This window comes from Lithobates pipiens, unplaced genomic scaffold, assembly GCF_037356315.1.
Source record: "Lithobates pipiens isolate NorthernLeopardFrog02 unplaced genomic scaffold, aLitPip1_a1.2 Scaffold_157, whole genome shotgun sequence".
Taxonomy (NCBI): Eukaryota; Metazoa; Chordata; class Amphibia; order Anura; family Ranidae; genus Lithobates; species Lithobates pipiens.
Genome location: NW_027507746.1, coordinates 669,612 through 690,926, shown reverse-complemented (window position 1 = coordinate 690,926; position 21,315 = coordinate 669,612). Strand labels below are relative to the sequence as shown.

The 21,315-nt window shown below is 45.2% G+C and overlaps 1 protein-coding gene across 3 annotated transcripts in view; it reads left to right on the top strand.

Moving 5' to 3' along the window:
* LOC143981430 (asialoglycoprotein receptor 1-like) overlaps positions 1 to 13,972 on the top strand; it is a 48,857-nt gene extending 34,885 nt beyond the window's left edge. For all 3 annotated transcript variants that reach the window (XM_077479261.1, XM_077479260.1, XM_077479262.1), the window contains 3 exons: positions 4,941 to 5,092; positions 7,168 to 7,274; positions 13,358 to 13,972. In XM_077479261.1, the coding sequence (XP_077335387.1) occupies positions 4,941 to 5,092; positions 7,168 to 7,274; positions 13,358 to 13,520 (422 nt within the window). In that variant the 3' untranslated portion in view covers positions 13,521 to 13,972. The remainder of the gene's footprint in view (positions 1 to 4,940; positions 5,093 to 7,167; positions 7,275 to 13,357) is intronic.
* Positions 13,973 to 21,315: the final 7,343 nt, after the last annotated feature.

Genomic DNA, 21,315 nt, shown 5'->3' with positions numbered 1-21,315 from the left:
CCTGCCAGCCAGACTGGCTGCAATGACCTCTCACCGCTGCCCTTCCCACAGTCCTCTCTTCTGGTTCTGCACCCATCTCTCAAACTTCAAACTCCCGGTTCTCTCAGGCGTGCCTCCGCAGTCCTCCCGACTGTGCTCCCTCACCAGCCCTCCAGGCTGCGAACAGTTGTACTCCCTGGAATCTCTTAGCAGTGTTCTCTCCCGCTGTCCTCTCCTAGCTCTCTCATGTGCCTCTCCTTCCAGGATCTCTTCTCTCCTCCTGGATGCACCTGATCTCCAGCCCAAGGTCACCCTCCCAGGCTGGGGAGCTCCCAGTGGGCCCCGACAGCCTCCATAATCTCTCCCTCCAGCTCTTCCACTGACAACTCCTCCCCAGCTTGGCTGACCCTGGGTATTTAAAGGAGGCCTGCCTCTTGCCAATCCAAGTTGGGAATTGGTCAAGGCTGATCAAAATACCCCAGGCAGCTCCACCTCCCCTCTCCTCCTCTCTTTCTAGAACCTACTAGAAAGAAGAGGGAGGTGACAGTGATGCTCCCTGTGAGTCACCAAGCCCTACCCTGAGCCACTCCCTACCCTACCCAGAATGAAAACAAACAGGCCTAGCTACCAACTAGGGCTGCCTACATTTTCCTACTCTATAGAAAAATCCTCACCTTAGCACCTACCTAACTAGAGGGTGCTACAATGACATTAATAGTTCCTTCACATATGCGAGGTCTAGATTCTACAGGGCAAAGGTAGGCAACATTGGCACTGCAGCTGCTGTGGAAATATAAGTCCCATGTGGCATTGCGAGCCTGGCAGCCACAGGCATGACCTCCAGATGTATGATGAGGTCTACACTGATCGCTGAGATTGCCTACCACTGGTTTAGAACATTAAACATCTCCGGATCTATTTCTTAAACACCTTTTATCATAACTGTGACAGACTCACCTGGGACAGGGGCTTTTGGAGGGGACTGCAGGCTAGCTGACTATGGGCCCTGGCTTTTAAAGGAACACTACTCTTTGGGAGAGGGGTGCCTGGGGGACCCTTGGAGTAGTCTTGTTGATGATATCAAGTTCATGTCTCCCCAGAAGATACAGACTCTGGAAATCTAGGCCCAGGATCTCTGTTCAGGGCCTAGCCGCCCCATCACCAGCAATGACTGCTTTACACTGTGAGACTCATAGCAGATGTTGATGTCAGCAGCTCCAGCCACCTGTCTTTCACCCATTGTTAATTGTGTTAATTAGGACCTATTGTCTCTATCTGCTAGCAAACTAATGTGGAATTTACTTTGTTGTGACCTTGAGGCTTGGAAGATCTCTGATTAATCACAATATTGTCTTGGTGGCTAGTTGTTTAATGAACTTAAATGTTTCTAGTATATGTTGGCTAATTTGATGGACTCTTGGAGGATCCCCTATGATGGGAGTAGCCATAAGTCAGCTCTACCTCATTACATAGACCCAAAGGTGTAACTAGAACCTTCAGGGTCCCGGTGCAAGAAACCATGAATCCTCTATGGATCAGTGGCAGCCGGGGAGGAGGGGGTGACATTGGGGTCAGTGGTGGGGATAAGGATGACATTGGGGCAGTGGTGGGGTTAGGGATGAGTTTGAGGGCAGTGGTGGGGATAGGGATGACATTGAGGGCAGTGGTGGGGATAGGGATGACATTGGGGCAGTAGTGGGGATAAGGATGGCATCAGGGTCAGTGGTGAGGATAAGGATGACATTGGGGCAGTGGTGGTGATAGGGATGACAGCAGGAGCAGTGGTGGGGATAAGGATGACATTGGGGGCAGTGGTGGGGATAGGGATGACATTGGGAACAGTGGTGGGGATAGGGATGATTGTGGGGGCAATGGTGGGGATAAGGATGAAATTAGTGGCAGTTGTGAGGATAGGAATGACATCAGGCAAGTAGTGGGGATAGGGATGACATCAGTCCACTAGCACAAATGTCATCCCTATCCTCCATCACCATTGGCTGATGGGGGAGAGATGGGATCAGTCAGAGGCAGCAGTGGTGGGGGGGGTGGTATAAGTCAGAGGCAGCAGTGGTGGGGGGGTGGTATAAGTCAGAGGCAGCAGTGGTGGGGGGGTGGTATAAGTCAGAGGCAGCAGTGGTGGGGTGGGATTGGTTCAATCAGAGGCAGCAGTGGTGGGGGGATTAGATCAGTGACACTGGCACTCACCTGCTCTCAGTGTCAGTTATTCCCCCTCCTTCTCCTTGCTCAATGTCTCTGTGTGCCTATCTCCCGACCCAATGCTTCTAACTAGAAGCAGCAGGCGCCTCCACCTCCCCCACAGTGGCGAAACTCCAGGGCCCCATGCCAAGTGTGACTGCTGTGACCCTGGCAGTTCCGCCACTGCATAAACCATTGTGTGATGTTTTGGGTAAATATTTGGGTTATTGTTCATGCGCTGACTGACCTACTTTTTAAGTGTATAAAAAGCCTGTATTTCTGTTAAAAAAAAAACAGTCATTGCTTTGGAGTTTACCTCACATCTTGTCTGCGTACGATGCTTGGGGTAAAAAGGACTGGTATTGGCTCTCAATCTGCTCTGGGCGGTGTGGAGGGCAGGAGGCGTGGTTTGACAAACGGAAGCACCCAGCCAGGGTGCCCAAACAGTTCCATCACAATAACAAAAACCTAAAAAATATGAATGCAAGTTACTCGCTAGGGGGAGAACCTCTAGGGGAATTGAGGATGGAAAAAGACCTGGGGGTCCTAGAAGATGACAAACAAGATTCAAATCCCCATATTTTTTGATAATGCTTTTTGGAAACGTCTAGGTGTGTTAAATAGCCTTTCAGGAGGTAAATGTCTTTCTTGCACGTGTGCGCTGTAATATTTTGTTGTAGAAGATGACCGGCTCAGCAATGGCATGCAATGCCAAGCTGCAGACATCAAGGCCAGCAGACTGTTAGCATGGGTTAAAAAAAGGATTTACTCCAGCGATAAATCTATAATTCTACCACTTTACAGAATTGAGTATGCCATCCAATTCTGTTCACCAATTCTCAGGAAGGATGTGCTAGAACTGGAGTGAGTCCATGTGACAGACCTAGCCGGGACAGAGGCTTTTGGAGGGGATTGAATGCTAGCCTCTTGCCGACCGATCATGGGCCCTGGCATTTGGGGGAACGGTGCTCTTTGTGAGCTGTATGCCTGGGGACCCTTGGGATACTTTGGATTCAGGTCCATACCCCCTAAAGGTCATGTCTCTGAGTCACCTAGGCTGTCTAAAGGATTAGATAACTAGCTCATGTTAATTAGGTTTCTGGTGAGAGGTTGTATGTTCATCCTGCTGTATATATTTGTGTGAGAGCTCAAAATAAAGATTTATTCCTGCATGACCCCCAACACGGAGGCTCATCTCGTCTTGGGGGAGAATTATTCGTATGGGTTTCTTGTTCGCCTGATTGCAGTGTTTGGTAGCTGCCTTGGTGTTTGGGAAGGGAATGTCCTAAACGACTTTAACCCCTTTCCTACACGGGGTGTCGTTACAGTCCAGAATAGGGCAACAAAGCTAATAAGCATGCTGGAGAACCTTAAGTTATGGCGGATGGAGGACCATGGTTATGGGGGATGGAGGAACTCAGTTATGGCGGATGGAGGAGGTCAGCTATAGGGGGATGGAGGACCATGGTTATGGGAGACGGAGGATCTCAATTATGGAGTATGGAGGATCTCAGTTATGGGAGATGAAGGACCTCAGTTATAGAGAATGGAGGCTCTCAGTTATGGTTTACCTGAGTTATGAGGGATGGAGGACCTGAGTTATGGGGGATGGAGGACCTGAGTCATGGAGGATCTCAGTTATGGGGGATGGGGGATCTCAGTTATGGTGGATGGAGGATCTGAGATTATGAGGGATGGAGAATATCAGTTAATGGGGACGAAGGACCTAAGTTATGGGGGATAGAGGACCTTAGTTATGGAATGATCTCAGTTATGAGGGAGGGAGGATCTCAGTTATGGGGAATGGAGGACCTAAGTTATGGGGCTGGAGGACCTCGGTTATGGGGCTGAAAGACCTCAGTTATGGAGGATGGGGGATCTCAGTTATGGTGGATGGAGGATCTGAGATTATGAGAGATGGAGAACCTCAGTTAATGGGGACGAAGAACCTGAGTTATGGGGATAGAGGACCTTAGTTATAGATGATCTCAGTTATGGGGGATGGATGATCTCAGTTATGGGGAATGGAGAACATCAGTTATGGGGCTGGAGGACCTCAGTTATGGGGGCTGGAGGACCTCAGTTACGGAGGATGGAGGAGCTCAGTTAGTGGGGCTGGGGACCTCAATTATGGGGGATAAAGGACCATGGTTATGGGGGATAGAGGACCTTAGTTATGGAGAATCTCAGTTATGGGGGATGGAGCACACCAGTTATGGAGGGTCAAGGACCTGAGTTTTGGGGGATGGATGACCTTAGTTATGGAGGATCTCAGTTATGGGTGATGGAGTAACTCAGGTATGGGGGATGGAGAACTTCAGTAATGGGGGCTGGAGGACCTCAGTTATGGAGGAGCTCAGTTAGGGGGGCTGGAGGAGCTTAGTTATAGGAGATGGAGGACTGCAGGTATGGGGTATGGAGGATCTCAGTTAGGAGGGGTTGAAGGACCTCCGTTTTTGGGGGATGGAGAATCTAATTTATGGAAGATGGAGGAGTTCAGTTAAGGGGGCTGTAGGAGTATAAAATAGTTATACTGTCAGAGAGGTAAGGATAGTAGTAGGATTGGTAGTGTGAGTGGGGAGTGTAGATACATTCAAAAGACTTTTCATTATTCAAACACAATGTGCAAGTATATGGAAATGGTAGGGATATAAACGCACACACATACACAGGTTGAACTGGAGGGACTGATATCTTTATTCAACCTTACCAACTATATAACTCTCTCTCCCCTTCTGTTATTTTCCTTTCTCTCCATCTCTCAGGTTCGGTTGATTCATTGTGTGTTAAAGGCTGGGTGCACCATGGCACAAGCTGCTACTTCCGGTTCCCTAAAATACGATCGTGGATGGATGCCAAAAAAAGCTGCGAGGACAATAAAGCCCACCTGGTGGTCATTGATAGCCAAGAAGAGATGGTGAGTGTAGACACAAGGGGAATGTAATGAGCATTTATCCTTTTTGAGGATACCTCTGATAGTAGATGTGTGTAGCACCCTGGGGTTTAGTCAGGGACGCTCCTCACAAATTTGCCAGGAGTAGTTACCCATGTCAATTGTTAGAGATCCATTGATTTCTCCCTAAGCTTGGACTGGTTGTACTTTTCTCTTCTACCACTAGGTGGCCGGGCATTTGGTGGTATTAGATATGAGAAAGACAACTCAAGGTCAGGTTATGGGTGTATGGGGTATCTCAGCCAATGGGCAGGGGTTTTCTTGAATCCCTTGGCCTGCTGGGAGAGCCTATATACATTCAGGTGGAGTCAGGTGATGGAAGGCTGTCTGGGTGGATGTGTGTCGTGAGCCCCGGGCTGCTAGGCCGGAGATTGGGCCTATCCTGGGGGCATCTGGCTGCCAGGCTGTGTGAGGGCATATCCAGAAGTAAGAGAGCAGTGTAGGGTTGGGATTGCTGTTTGAAGTCCAAGCTGAAGTGATGGTTCTGCCGGCCGGAGAACCTGTCAGTGGTCGGAGGTAAAAGGGAAGCTGTCGCCACAAAAGGACCAACTACCTTTTTTACCAGGGAGTAACTGAAGCAAGTACCGGAGCAGCATTCTCACCGAACGAGCGCGGTGGAGAATCAAGAAATTTCAAGTGGTGACCAGTGGAGGTGACGCTTGCAGAGCAGCCTTGTGAGTCAAGCCAGGGTCCGAGCCGGTCAGCAGGGGTGAAGCTTGAGAAGTATCTGGAGTGCCAAGCTAGGGACCCAGCAGAGAAGCGGGCGTGACGCTTAAGGGAGATGCCACCGCCAAACTTGGAGGAGCTCAAGCGATTCATAGTCAGTGAATCATTGGGTCTAGTGAGAGACCAGGAGCTCAGTGTTGAAGAACTACAAGTAGACGTTGTAGTGGAGCTGAAAGAACTGATATGGTTGAGTTATCATAGGAGACAGCAATCCTGCACGTGCAGGAGTGGCGCCTTTCCCTGTATAGCTGTCCTCCTATTGAAGTTTCGGAGTCTGCCAAATGAGTTTGCAACTAAGGGTGTCCTGGCCCTGACCCTCTTTCCCCCCAAAATGCAAAAAAGGACTGTTAAGAGAAACAAAACCTCAAGAAATGTCTGGTGCCCAACACGTTTGTCCACCTTGCACCCACTATCCCTCACAACCCACCACATAAAGAAGGATATCAGTGATCTTTGGCCTGGAAAGGTCTTATTAGACTGGACAAGGCCAGAGACCTTGCTACACGTGTAATAAGGTGGTAATGAATGGTAGATGGGTGTGCATGCGCACAAGGACAGAAGAACAGAAAATCCCACCCATTTCTGTTTTATGTTCAGATAGACATATGCATATTTCCGTTATGTTTCGGGTGCGTTTGTTCTTTTGCCGCGTACACACGATCGAATTGTCCGGCGTACTTAGTCTGGAGCGTACTTAGTCCGGCGGACTTTCTACCAAATGGACTTGGCCACACACGGACACACGGAAAGTCCGGCGATTGCTGGCGCGATGACGTACAGCACGTACGACGGGACTAGAAAAAGGAAGTTCAATAGTCAGTAGCCAATAGCTTCCTTTTTCGTACTTGCTTCAGAGCATGCGTCATTCTTAGTCCGCCGGACTAGCATACTCACGAACGTATTGTCCGCTGAAACCCAAGTCCGGTGGAAAGATTGGGCTGCAAAACTACTTTCTAAGTCCGCCGGACTTTTTCGATGAAAAAGTCAGCTGAAGCCCACACACGATCGGATTGTCCGGTGAAATGCGGTTAGTGCGCCGGACAATTTGATCGCGTGTACGCGGCATTTGAAGAATTGTGTCTCGTTGTATTCATTATGTTGACCCGATTTGTTTTTCGTATCGTCATCATTCATTTCATATCTTCAGATCTGCTGATTGGTGTGTGTGTGATCCAACTGACTGCTATGAGAAGATCGGAGTGTAAGCTCCTGTGGTGCAGAGAGATTGGCAGTACTGTGGGTTTAATAAGAAAAAAAAAACAGAAAATATCAAAAAAAGTCACATTGTAACAGTTTCCCTATTTTTCCTGAAGGACTTTCTACGTAGAATATCACGATCATCGACTTCGTGGATCGGTCTTAAAAAAGAAAATGGATCCTGGAAATGGGTGGACGGGACTCCTTTGAAGAAAACTCCAACGTAAGACACTGACCCCCCCCCCCCAACTATCAGACTCCCCTCTTATATAGCTGCATAAGCTGAATTCCATCAATGTGAAGTATTTTGTTTTCTGGTCGAAACGGGCGAACAGTTTCGGGCCGAGAATCGGGACATTCGCCCCTCGAGCGCACAGTGAACAGCTGGTTGTTAAGGAGCGGGGCTGGGAAGCCGGCCGCCACGTCCTTAACAACGGATGAGTCATCAGCTGTCAGCGGGCTTCCCCACTGATGGCTGAATGAAAAAAAAAAAAGACCACTGCCGGCAATACAAAAATGTTAAAAATAATGGCACGTGGGTCCCCCCCCCCCCCCCAATCCATATCAAGCCGTTTGAGTCTGGTATGGATTTTAAAGGGAACCCCACGCCAAAGTTTAAAGAAAACTGCACGGGGTCCCCCCATGAATCTATACCAGGCCCTTGAGTATGCAGCCTGGCAGGCCAGGAAATGGGGTGGGGGAGATGAGTGAGCACCCCCCCTCCTGAACCATACCAGGCCACATACCCTTAACATGGGGGGGTGCTCTGGCCTTCCTCAAGCCCAAAGAACCTTGTGCCCATGTTGATGGGGACAAGGACCTCTTCCCTACAACCCAGGTCTGCGGGCAGGGGGCTTATTGGAATCTGGATGCCCCCTTTAACAAAAAGGGGGCCCTCCCAGATCCTGTCCCCCCCATGTGAGTGAGTATGGGGTACATAGTACCCCCCTATGCATTCACCAAAAAAGTTTAAAAAATAAATAAAAACACACACGGTTTTTAACAATTCCTTTATTAAAAATAAAAATGTAGATGTAGATCCATCATCAAAATCAAGACGGCCGGCGCACCGCCGGATCCCCCCAAAAAAATAAAAAAAAACTCTGGCCACGGTGAAGGCTAACCACCGACTGCCTGCTCCGCCGTCTGACAGTTCTTACATTGGTAAAGGGGTGGAGCCATCTGGCAACATTTAGCCTTCGTCGTGGGTGGAGCTTTCTTTTTGTTTTTTTTCGGGACCAGTGGTGCAATTATTTTTCCCCCCTACTCATTCACAAGGGGACGTGGGATCTGGGGGTCCCCTTGTTAAAGGAGGCTTCCCGATTCTGATAAGCCCCCCTGCCCGCAGACCCTCACAACCACTTCCCAGGGTTGTCAGGAAGAGGCCCTTGTCCTTAAGGGGGATAAGATTCTTTGGGGTGGGGGGGCAAAGCCCCCACACTGCCTCAAAGCACCAACACCCCCCCATGTTAAGGGCATGCAGATTGGTATGGTTAACTCACTCGCCCCCCCCCCCATTTTCTGTGTGCTTGGATAAGAGTCTGGTATGGATTTGGGGGGGGGCACCCTACGCCATTTTAATTTAAAAAATGTTGTATTGCCGGCAACGTTTTTTTTTTTTTTTACGAAAAATTTAATTTCATTTTTTTTCTTTGCCAGGTTTGCTGCAGCAGGTTCTATTCATGGTACAGATGCGACACTTTACAGGCAGACTAAGGGGACCCCCCAGGCACGATATTTAAAGGAATTTTTCATTTTTATTGTTTCACTTTAAGTGTCATTAAGAGCATGGCTCCTTTAACCACTTGCCAGCCGCTGCACAACGATATACGTCGGCACAATGGCAGCGGTGGGCAAATGGGCGTACCTGTACATCCCCTTTAAGAGGCGGGGATTAGCAGGTGCCCGCGATCTCCCGGCGATCGTGTTACGGAGCCGCAGAACGGGGAAGTGTCTATGTAAACAAGGCATTTCCCCGTTCTGCCTAGTGACATGACAGAGATCACTGCTTTCTGCCACCGGGAATGGTGATCTCTGTCATGTGACTTGAAGCCCATCCCCCCCACAGTTATGCCCCATACACACGGTCGGACATTCCGACCACAAAATCCGTCTGATTTTTTCCGACGGATTTTGGCCCGAAACTAGTCTCGCATACACACAGTTGCACAAATTTGTCGGAAAATCCGATCGTTCGGAACAAGGTGACGTTCGTAACGTACGATGGGACTACGTAGAGGCCCAGTAGCCAACAGCTTTCGTCTCCAATTTTTTTTGAGCATGCTTGGCACTTTATGCGATCGGATTTTCCGACATAAAAAGTCAGATAGAGCCAACAAACGATCATATTTTCTGACAACATAATCCGATCTGACTTTTTTTCAGTTGGAATTTCCGACCGTGTGTATGGGGCATTAGAATCACTCCCTAGGACACACTTAACCCATTCATCGCCCCCCCCCCCTCCAGTGGTTAACCCCTTCCCTGCCAGTGACATTTACACAGTAATCATTTTTATAGCACTGATCGCTGTATAAATGACAATGGTCCCAAAATAGTGTCAAAAGTGTCCGATGTGTCCGCCATAATGTCGCAGTCACGATAAAAATTGCAGATCGCCGCCATTACTAGTAATAAAAAAAAAATGCCATAAATCTACCCCCTATTTTGTAGACGCTATAACTTTCAATATTATTATTATTATTATTACAAATTTTATTTTTTTATTTTTAGCAGAGGGCCTAAAGAATAAAATGGCGGCTGTTGCAATTTTTTATGTCTCACGGTATTTGTTTGCGTGCGAAACATAATATATAACCCAATTTTTTATTTATTTTTTAATATGAAAGATAAAGTTACGCTCAGTAAAAAGATACCAGATTTTAAAAATTCCACTTTAACATTTTTATTATTATTTAAGTGTAACATGTTGGGTATCTTTTTACTCGGCGTAACTTCATCTTTCACATAAAAAATAAATAAATAATTGGCTTATATATTGTATTTTGCGTGCAACCAAATACCGTGAGACATAAAAAATTGCAACAACCACCATTTTATTCTTTAGGCCCTCTGCTAAAAACAAAAATTAAATCTGTAATAAAATAAATAATAATAAAAATGTTAAAGTGGAATTTTTAAAATGTAATATCTTGGGTATCTTTTTACTCGGCGTAACTTCATCTTTCACATTAAAAAAAAGAAAGAATTGGGTTATATATTGTGTTTTGCACACAAACAAATACTGTGAGACATAAAAAATTGCAACAACCGCCATTTTATTCTTTAGGCCCTCTGTTAAAAACAAAAATAAAATGTGTAATAAAATAAATAATAATAAAAATGTTAAAGTGGAGTTTTTAAAATGTGACATGTTGGGTATCTTTTTACTTGGCGTGACTTCATCTTCCACATTTAAAAAAATAAATAAAAAATTTGGTTACATATTGTGTTTTGGGCACACACAAATACCGTGAGACATAAAAAATTGCAACAACCGCCATTTTATTCTTTAGGCCCTCTGCTAAAAACAAAAAAATAAAATTTGTAATAAAATTAAAAATTCCACTTTAACATTTTTATTATTATTTATTTTATTACAAATTGTATTTTTTAGTTTTTAGCAGAGGGCCTAAAAAATAAAATGGCAGTTGCTGCAATTTTTTATGTCTCACGGTATTTGGTTGCGCGCAAAACAAAATATATAACCCAATTTTTTATTTATTTTGTAATGTTTAAGATAAAGTTACGCCGAGTAAAAAGATACCAGATTTTAAAAATTCCACTTTAACATTTTTATTATTATTTAAGTGTAACATGTTGGGTATCTTTTTACTCGGCGTAACTTCATCTTTCACATTAAAAAATAAATAAAAAATTGGCTTGTATATTGTATTTTGCGTGCAACCAAATACCGTGAGACATAGAAAATTGCAACAAGCGCCATTTTATTCTTTAGGCCCTCTGCTGAAAACAAAACTCTAATGTGTAATAAAATAAATAATAATAAAAATGTTAAAATTGAATTTTTAAAATGTAATATGTTAGGTATCTTTTTACTCGGCGTAACTTCATCTTTCACATAAAAAAAAAAAAAGAAGAAAGAATTGGGTTATATATTGTGTTTTGGGTTATATATTGTGTAAAAAGATACCAGATTTTAAAAATTCCACTTTAACATTTTTATTATTATTTAAGTGTAACATGTTGGGTATCTTTTTACTCGGCGTAACTTCATCTTTCACATAAAAAAAAAAAAAAAATTGGCTTATATATTGTATTTTGCGTGCAACCAAATACCGTGAGACATAGAAAATTGCAACAACCGCCATTTTATTCTTTAGGCCCTCTGCTAAAAACAAAAATCTAATGTGTAATAAAATAAATAATAATAAAAATGTTAAAATTTAATTTTTAAAGTGTGACATTTTAGGGTATCTTATTACTCGGCGTAACTTCATCTTTCACATTTAAAAAATAAATAAAATAAAAATTGCGTTATATATTGTGTTTTGTGCACACATACAAGAGACATAAAAAAAAAATTGCAACAACCGCCATTTTATTCTTTAGGCCCTCTGCTAAAAACAAAAATAAAATGTGTAATAAAATAAATAATAATACAAATGTTAAAGTGATATTTTTAAAATGTAATATGTTAGGTATCTTTTTACTCGGCGTAACTTCATCTTTCACATACAAAAAAAAAAGAAAGAATTGGGTTATATATTGTGTTTTGCGCACAAACAAATACCGTGAGACATAAAAAATTGCAACAACCGCCATTTTATTCTTTAGGCCCTCTGCTAAAAACAAAAATAAAATGTGTAATAAAATAAATAATAATAAAAATGTTAAAGTGGAATTTTTAAAATGTAATATGTTAGGTATCTCTTTACTCGGCGTAACTTCATCTTTCACATAAAAATAAATAAATAAATAAATAAATAAAGAATTGGGTTATATATTGTGTTTTGCGCACAAACAAATACCGTGAGACATAAAAAATTGCAACAACAGCCATTTTATTCTTTAGGCCCTCTGCTAAAAACAAAAATATGATGTTTTGGGGTTCTAAGTAATATTTTTTATCAAAAAAATAAATAAAAACACAGATTTTTACATATATGAGAGAAGACTCAGAATTGGCCTGGCATTGAAGTGGCTAAATGCTAAATTCCCTTAAAAAACATGCCGGAGCAGCCGGGGCGGGGAAATGTTATTTAGTGGCAACCCTTCATCTATCTCAAACCTCCATGCGCGGGGGTCTGATATGAATTATAAAGGAGACCACAAGAAAAAAAAGTAAATGCCCCTCCCCCTCCCCTTTTCCTAGCCAGCCAGGATGAATGCTTGGAGAATCAGGACATGTTCTCGGAAAAGAGTATGAAACAGAGTTTGGGGATACCCCACGCTTTTTTTTTTTCCCATGGGGTTCCCTCTTAAAATCCATACTTGAGACTCATCAAGGATAAGGGTCTGGTATTACTTTTGGGCAAGGGTGGCCTTTGCTATTTTTTAAATTTTTTTTATTTTTAATGAAGATCTCTTCAGAATAAAAAAAAAGTGTGGGGTCCCTTCCAAAATCCACACCAGACCCTTATCAAAGAACGCAGTTTGCTTGGCCAGGAAGAGGGAAGGGGGAGGTGGGGGCAGGGGACATGTGCCCCTCTCTCACCATGGCTGAATCGTACCAAGGGAAGGTATCTCACCATCACTTTATTGTACCAAGTCACAAGCTCTCAACTTAGAGAAGGTATGTTGGCAGGGGAGGCCCCTTCCCTGGCAAAAGCACTTTGGGTCTATGTTGATGAAAACAAGGTCTTCTACCACCCATCCCTGGCCAATGGATGTGGGGAGCTGTCGGAGGGGGGATATTGAAATTTGGAAGCCCCCTTTAAAATAAGGCGGCCATCCAATATGTGGGCTCCCCCCAGGTAAATGATGAGGGACACATAGTCCTCCTTCTCAGACACTAAAACAAAATAAGACGTAAAGAGCTGAATGTAGACAAACTTGTCCACCAGCCAGCAGGACCGTGGTTGCTAGGGCACCCTCTGCATCTTAGCAACCAATAACGCTGGTGACCTGTACAGTAGGATCAGTATCGATTATTGGTGGAGATTCGGATGGGTGAATGAGCCAAGCGGTTCAGTTGTTCTACAGAAAAGCTAACACGTAGGGTTTGGGGTGGCCCGGCCCCCATCTCAGAGATTTTACCTATTTCTAGGCACTTCTTTATTAAATAAAATCAGCAGTTCAGTACTTTGGCCTGGCCACTGATTTCTTTTTTTTTTTTTCTTGCAGTTTCTGGGCGCCTGGTCAACCTGATAATTTTGCCATTCAGTACGACGAAGATGACGATGAAGTGGAAGCCGAAGACTGCGCTCACCTCGTTGATGCGGATAGCTGGCATGACATTAGGTGTTCCCAGAGTTTTGCATATATATGCGAGAAGATAATATCTTGACCGGCTCTCTACCGAATCCTTCTGTTCGTGACCTCTCCGCCATCAACAGCGAAGGACAATCTATTGACCACGCAGGACATGCTTTGGGGTTTGTAGTATCTGGGGAATGGGATGGCCTTGGTGTCCACAACTGCCCCAAAATCTTCTTCTCATGAAGGAACTAAATTGGCTGGTGTCAAAGTGCAGTTTGTTCCAAGACCCTTGTGTCCCGTGTGTCCCCAGGCCTATACACAGGGAGCATGTAGTCCCTCTTATTGAAATAGCATTGAAGTATACCCTTACGGGTGTGGTCAGAGCAATGCCAAGAGTGGTGCCACCCACTGCTCTTCAGAGACCACACCTAGTGTGCAGCTATGTATCTTCTGTCTACCTACAAAGACTCTGAAAACGCTGCTATATTCAGACCCTAATCGAAATGTATGAAAAGAACAAAATAAAAGAAAGAAAAATATATTAAAAATGATTTAAAAAAAAAATGTATACATTATAAAGAGCAATTATTCTACTATAGATTTTTTTACAGAGGTAGATATACCGTATTGAGTGGAATTTGGAACACAGGGTGGGGTATAATGGTTCTGTAGAATGGTTAAGAAGTCTGATGTGTAATGTGTTCCTGTAGGTCCTATCCAACGCATTTCATCAATGGACTTCATCAGTGAAAAGCCAGTTTTGGGGGATCATTTTAAGCATTCATTTTTACTTTTTAAATTCTAAGGCAGTCTTTCAAAACCAGGGTTTTAAGAAACTCAAAAAGTTCCTCCAGAGGTTGGTAGGGGTTCCTTGATCCATGTGGAATATCTATCGCTATGAAAAGTTACCACTGACACCAATTAACTTTTTAACTATCTGTAGGGGGGGGCATTCTTCTACAAAGCGCCGCTGCAGGCGGTTTTAACCCTTTTTCGGATAGCGAATAGCACCGCTAAAACGACAGTAAATCGCGTTTTACCGCCGACGCCCCCACCGCCCCCACCGCCCCCACCGCCCCAATGTGAAAGTAGCCTAAGTATAAAATCAATACCGTGCATTCTACGTAAAGTAACGGACAACTATATTAACTAGAAAAAGTGTGTACACCCACTTCGCATAACTCATGCAATAGAGAAAGGAGATGACTAGAACCCTCCTCACCCTTTTATACACCTCAATGTTAAAGGGAAACTGGAACAAAAAGTGGTCCATAGACTTCACTTTACCAACACACTCTGTTCTAGGACAATCCCGATCATCCACAGGGCGATGCTTAAGGTTCCCTCTTACATAGAGACTTCCATAAAAAACAGGCCAGGCTTAAGTCCTAAACTTCAAAGGGATTCTTTCCAAATTGATTAAATGCGACCACTCCGTCATTTTTGAGTCAAATCAATCCCTTAAGGCCCAGAAGCTTCCTGGGAAGGTACTTGATGTTCTCCACTGTCACCTGCCACTTCTCAAGTAATTTCAGACATGGGAAAACGTTGGTCGGGAGCGTGCCATGTCGGGCTCTCAAACTTTTCACAAGCCCGCCATCTTCCCAGCATCACAGAAAAAGCTGAAACCAAGATTTAAAAATATCCACCTGTCCTGGCAGGGGTCTCTGCTAACATATTATCAAGATTGTAGTTTAAAAGGAGTAGAGAAAAGAAAACTATTGGTTTTACCACTCCTAGACCACCCTCCCATCTGGACAGGTAAGTTACATTGAGTTTGATCAGGTTCAGTCTATTTCCCCATAACAGTTGGAAAAAGCAGCTGTACAGCATGCATAGAGAGATGCTGGCAAGATACAGACAATGCTGACATATAAAAAGATCAGGATCAGGTAAGTTTTGATCAAGTCAACCCCAACCCTCAAGGAAAGCTTCCATTTCTTCCAACTTACTACTTTGGCATTAGCATCCACCATCCCGCTTTCCAAGTTTCGATGACCATAATCATCAGGACCACATTTGATGCCCAACACTTTAATTCCCTGCTAGGGCTCTGGGAAGGCATCCGGAAGTTCAAATCTTTCACCCTCCTCACCCATCCAGAAAACATCACTTTTTTTTTAGCAGTAGAGAGGCTCCCAACGACCAGCTGGAAAAGTACAGCAGCAGGTTACCAAGGAGGATTACGCAGGCTCATCTGTGGTGCGGGGTCTGAGCACTAACCGGTGTTCTCCAGAGCTCCTGACAGTGGGGATGGATTTTGCTGCATGAGAGCACCAGGTCACGTTCCTCAGGATCTCCCTACCAGTAGGTGAGCAAGCCAGGGTCCAGTAGCAGATATAGGAGATAGAGATCAAACAAAAGCGTAGTTGAGGAACAAGCCAATGTTCAGTAACAAATAGCTGCAGGTTGGGAGTACCAGGTTACGTTCCTCGGGATCACCCCACTAGAAGGTGAGCAGGCCAGGGTCCAGAAGCAGATATAGCAGGTAGGGATCAAGCAGAAGAGTAGTTGAAGAATGAGCCAAGGGTCAGTAAAGAGTGGTATTGAAGATAAGGACAGCTGCAGGAGTGACAAGATCAAGATATTGGCTGGAGAGAGCACCACTCGCCTAACTGGGAATTGACCTCATTATTTTGATGTTTAATACCGGGGTTTTGACTGCAGTTAGATGACCTAATCCCATTATTGAAATTTCCCTCAGGTGCCGGACTTTCCGACAAAACTGGATGGACTTGGGTCTTTTTTCAACCTTACTAAGTATGTAACTATATAAGTAAGTGACCCTGAGCAACTGATTACATGCTGGATCGCTTTTAGAAGTGTCGGGAGGAGTGGCCCCGCTCTCTGGTGGTTCTCGGGCATACTTGGCTGATCGCAAAGCCCAGAATATCGATCTGGCAGTTGTGGCGGCTGGCCACAGAGAAGAGCAGAGAGAAGATGGTCTCTGCATGACGTCAATTTTTATAAAATAAATACAAATATATATATATATTTTTTTTTAAGGGGCCCATCCCTCTGTGATCATGTGCAGTGTTAAACGCATACCTAAGTCATGCTTACAGATGTAAACGGTGTTCACACCACGCATGTGAGGTTTCGCTTCAAGTGATAGAGCGAGAGCAATAATTCTAGTACTAGACCTTCTCTGTAATGCTAAGCTGGTAACCTGTGAAACATTTACACCCCTTTCACACCAGGGCGTTTTGCAGGGGCTAAAGCGTTAGAAATAGCGCCTGCAATCCGCCCTAAAGAAGCTGCACCATTGTGTGTAGTGTGAAAGCCCCGAGGGCTTTCACACTACAGCGGTGCGCTGGCAGGACGTCAGAAAAAAGTCCTGTTAGCAGCTTCTTTGGAGCGGTGAAGGAGCAGTGTGTTTACCACTTCTCCACCGCTGCTCCCCATTTAAATCAATGGGGCAGCGCTGTAATGCCGCCGGCAAAACTTCGCTATTGCTGCGTATTGCCGGCGGTTTTAACCCTTTTGCGGCCGCTAGCCGGGGTAAAAGCGCCCCACTAGTGGCCGAAATGCGCCGCAAATCCGGCGGTAAAACGCCGCTAAAAATAGCAGCGTTTTACCGCCAACGCAAAGGGCGGTGTGGTGTGAAAGGGGTCTTAAAGCTTCACCTATGGAGATTTTTATGTACCATAGTTTATGGCCTTTCGACAAGCGTGCACAGTTTTAAATCATGGCATGTTAGGTATCTGTTTACTTAGACATTATGGTGTAACGTCATCCTTTTATATTTTACAAGAAAATTGGGTTAAAATGTATATTATTTTATTTTTATTTTTATTCATTAAAGTGCTTTTTTTCCCAAACAAATTGCTTTTTAAAAAAAACGCTACGCAAATACCGTGTGACATCAAAAATTGCAACGACTGATATTTTATTCTCTAGGACCTCTGCTTAACCACTTACAGACCGGACCATTTTGCTGGTCAAAGACCAGACCACTTTTTGCGATTCGGCACTGCGTTGCTTTAACTGACAATTGCGCGGTCGTGCGACGTGGCTCCCAAACAAAAATGATGTCCTTTTTTTCCCACAAATAGAGCTTTCTTTTGGTGGTATTTGATCACCCCTGCGGTTTTTATTTTTTGCGCTATAAACAAAAATAGAGCGACAATTTTGAAAAAAACGCATTATTTTTTACTTTTTGTTATAATAAATATCCCCCAAAAATATATATAAAATTTTTTTTTCCCTCAGTTTAGGCCGATACGTATTCTTCTACATATTTTTGGTAAAAAAAATCGCAATAAGCGATTATTGATTGGTTTGCGCAAAAGTTATAGCGTTTACAAAATAGGGATAGTTTTATAGCATTTTTATTAATCATTTTTTATTATTTTTGTTTTTTTACTAGTAATGGCGGCGATTAGCGATTTTTATTGTGACTACGACATTGTGGGGGACCCATCGGACATTTTTGACACATTTTTGGGACCATTGTCATTTATACAGTAATCACTGCTATATAAATGCAGTGATTCCTGTGTAAATGACACTGGCAGTGAAGGGGTTAACCAGTGGGTGGCAGTGTAGGGGTTAAGTGTTCCTAGGGGGTGTGTTACTAACTGTGGGGGGTTGGGCTTTCATTTAGTGAACACTGATCTCTGCTCCAATCACATGGAGCAGAGATCAGCATCACTAGTTGCTAGGCAGAATGGAGAAATGCTGTTTACACGGCATTTCCTCCATTCAGCCGTCCCGTGAGACGATCGCGGGTCGGCGATCGAGTCCGCGGGACCCGCGACCGGACTCACGGGGGTCCCGACCGGCACGCAAACGCGCCGCCGGCGGCGCGCTCGTGATGGCAGGGTGGCATTGAAGATTGGACGTACCTGTACGCCAATATGCCTGCCCGTGCCATTCTGCAGACGTACATCGGCGTGCGCTGGTCAGGAACTGGTTAAAAATATATAATTGTTGGGGGTTGGGGATCTTCTGTCTTCTCTCCTCCGTGCGGCGTCTTCTGGGTAATGGGTCGCGCTGTGTTCTGGGAACCGTGTGTCCCAGAACACAGCACGCCCCATTCACAAAGCGCTGAGCGACTCGCGCATGCGCAGTAGGAAAGGGGCAGTGAAGCCGCAAGGCTCCACTGCCTGTTTCCCTTAGCTAAAATGGCGGCGCCGGGACCCGAGAGCCGAGGGACGGGTCAGCCTCGGGCGGCCGGCATCACGGGCACCCTGGACAGGTAAGTCTGCTTATTAAAAGTCAGCAGCTACAGTGTTTGCAGCTGCTGACTTTTAATTTTATTTTATTTTTTTAAACCGGCCCTCCTCTTTAAGTGGTATAATCTGGCAAACAGGAAGTGTAAAGACATGGCTTAAATTGAAAGTTAAAGGGAGGAGCATAGGTTTCAAATTTCCCCCCGCCCCAAAGCACCCCCCTCCCCCCCCATGTTGAGGGCATGTGGCCTGGTATGGTTCAGGAGGGAGGGGGCCGCTTGCTCGTCCCCACCCCCTTTCCTGACCTGCCAGGCTGTGTGCTCAGAAAAGGGTCTGGTATGGATTTTGGGGGGACCCCGTGCCGTTTTTTCGGCGTGGGAGTTCCCCCTAAAATCCATACCGAACAGAGGGGCCTAGTATGCCTAGTATAGAGTTCCCCTTCCAGATCATCAGAGCACAAGTCGCACGCCAAAGTCAGATCAGTCAAGACGGCGATCTGACTTTGATCCGACTTCAGTGATATTCAATGGGCTGAAGTAGGATCAAAGTCAGACCAAAGTAGTGCAGGGAGCATTTTCAAAGTTGGACCAGTTAAGTCGGCTCCCATAAGGAAACACTGATTTTCACACGTCATGCCAACATGAGCTCCCAACGTCGGAGCGTTTGTCGTAGCAGTGTGAACCCGGCCTCAAGGTTTAAGAAAAACAAGATTCAAGGTAGGATTATTCAGGGAATTGTCCAATGAGCCCCTCCAGCATCCCAAGTGGCTCAGCAAAAGGAGACATTGTCTGACATGGCAGAGGTCACAGGTTCAGACCTGGGTCCTGCCAGAGTATTTAATTTTTTAAAGGATAAGTATTTATCACTTTTGCCTCTAGGGGGTGCCGATTTGTAGACAAAATTATGTGTTAAAAAATCTAAAAAGTAGCATACAAAAATACATATCTCCCATTAATTGACATAAAACCCTACCATGTACCTGGTGGAGACCGAGTTGACGAGAAGGCTTCCCCTCCTGTTCTGATTTTCCCCGGGGGTTGATGACAGAATAGGGCAGGACATGGGGTGGCATGGGTGTCTGAGAAGATTTCTGGCCAGAAGAAGGTCTGGATGATGCCGAGTGGCAGGGGATACAGAACATGAATGTGTGCAGAATGCCATTGTGGGAACTTGTAGATCCAGAAGACAGACCTGAGATCAGACGAGGAGACGTTGGCAGCAACCGTACAGCGGAGAAGCAGATTCAGAAGGCAAAAATGGAAGCCAAGCCGGGGTCACTATCACACGGACAGGGGCGGACTGACCATTGGGTCACTCGGGCACTGCCCAAGGGGCCCCGAGCCACTAGGGGGCCCCATCAGCCTCATTAAAACCAGGGACAGTATGTAAAAATCTGTGTTTTGTTTTTGAAATGTCCCTTAGGCCTCTTTCACACGGGGCGGATCAGTAATGATCCGCCCCGTGAAGATCCGCTCGCTCAGCGGGGATCGCTCCGTTGTCCCCGCTGAGCCGGCTGCGGACAGGGCGGTCTCCACACACTGTGCGGGGACCGCCCTGTCAGATCTCCGCTCTCCTCTATTGGGATCGGACGAGCACAGACCGTCTGTCCGTGTTCGTCCGATCCGCTCTGCAGACGGATAGAAAAATAGGATTTTCCTCCGTCTGCAGAATCGGACTGTTGCGGAGGCGGACGAAATCGGGTGTCTGCGGATTCTCATCCGCAGACACCCGCTATCCCATAGGGATGAATGTATGTCCGTATTTCATCCACAAACGGATGGATGAAATACGGACATATCGTCCGCATGTGTGAAAGGGGCCTTACCGACATCCTTTTGGTCTAAAAATCCCGAAATTATAGCTGCCCTACCTCTCCAGTACCTTCTAAGACAATAGAAACATGTCCGTGTATACTGTGTGATTGTATACTGTGTGTGTGTGTATACTGTGTGGCCCCATAATCTTGGATTGCCTGGGGGCCCCATAATCTCCTATTGCCCAGGGGCCCCATGATTTGTCAGTCCACCCCTGCACACGGACAGGAATGATACCAAACTAATAAGCAAGAAGCAAAGTCAGATTTGCCAGCCAGAGGTCAGGGAACAGAAGGTTTGAGATCAGGAGAAGTCAGGAGAGGAACTGGGTCAAGCACAGAAGAATCATTGAGCAGGGCCTGATCAAGGGTCACAGGAGCTAAAAACCACTCAGCAATTATCTTGAATTCTGCAATACATTAAGTAGGCCACTGGGCACCAAAGTTAGTGCCAGCATGACTAGTGTAGCCTGAATGTTCCCCTCCTTTTGTACCCCTACCAAGTACCTTACCCTTAGAAATGAGACCACACCTATAATTGGAGTAAACTGGCCACAACAGCCTTTATTAAACACAAAATAGAACTCACTCCAATAAACTTGTATATATAATAAATATATAAATATATATAAATAACTTTTTAACATCAACAACATAAAATGCCCATTCTGGTGATCTCTGACGGTGACCCCACTTAAACCAACACCAACTCACTGCAGTACACATGACCAACTTTTCCAAGGCCTCCACCTGTGACCGGTCGGAGACAACTTCCGTCAGTGAACATAGCCGTATTCCATCCACCGTTCCCGGAATACCCAGAGGGGCCAATCTTTCGATGAGCCCCCCCACACCCTCAGATCCCTTCTGAGTAACCGTCTACTGTCAGAAACCAC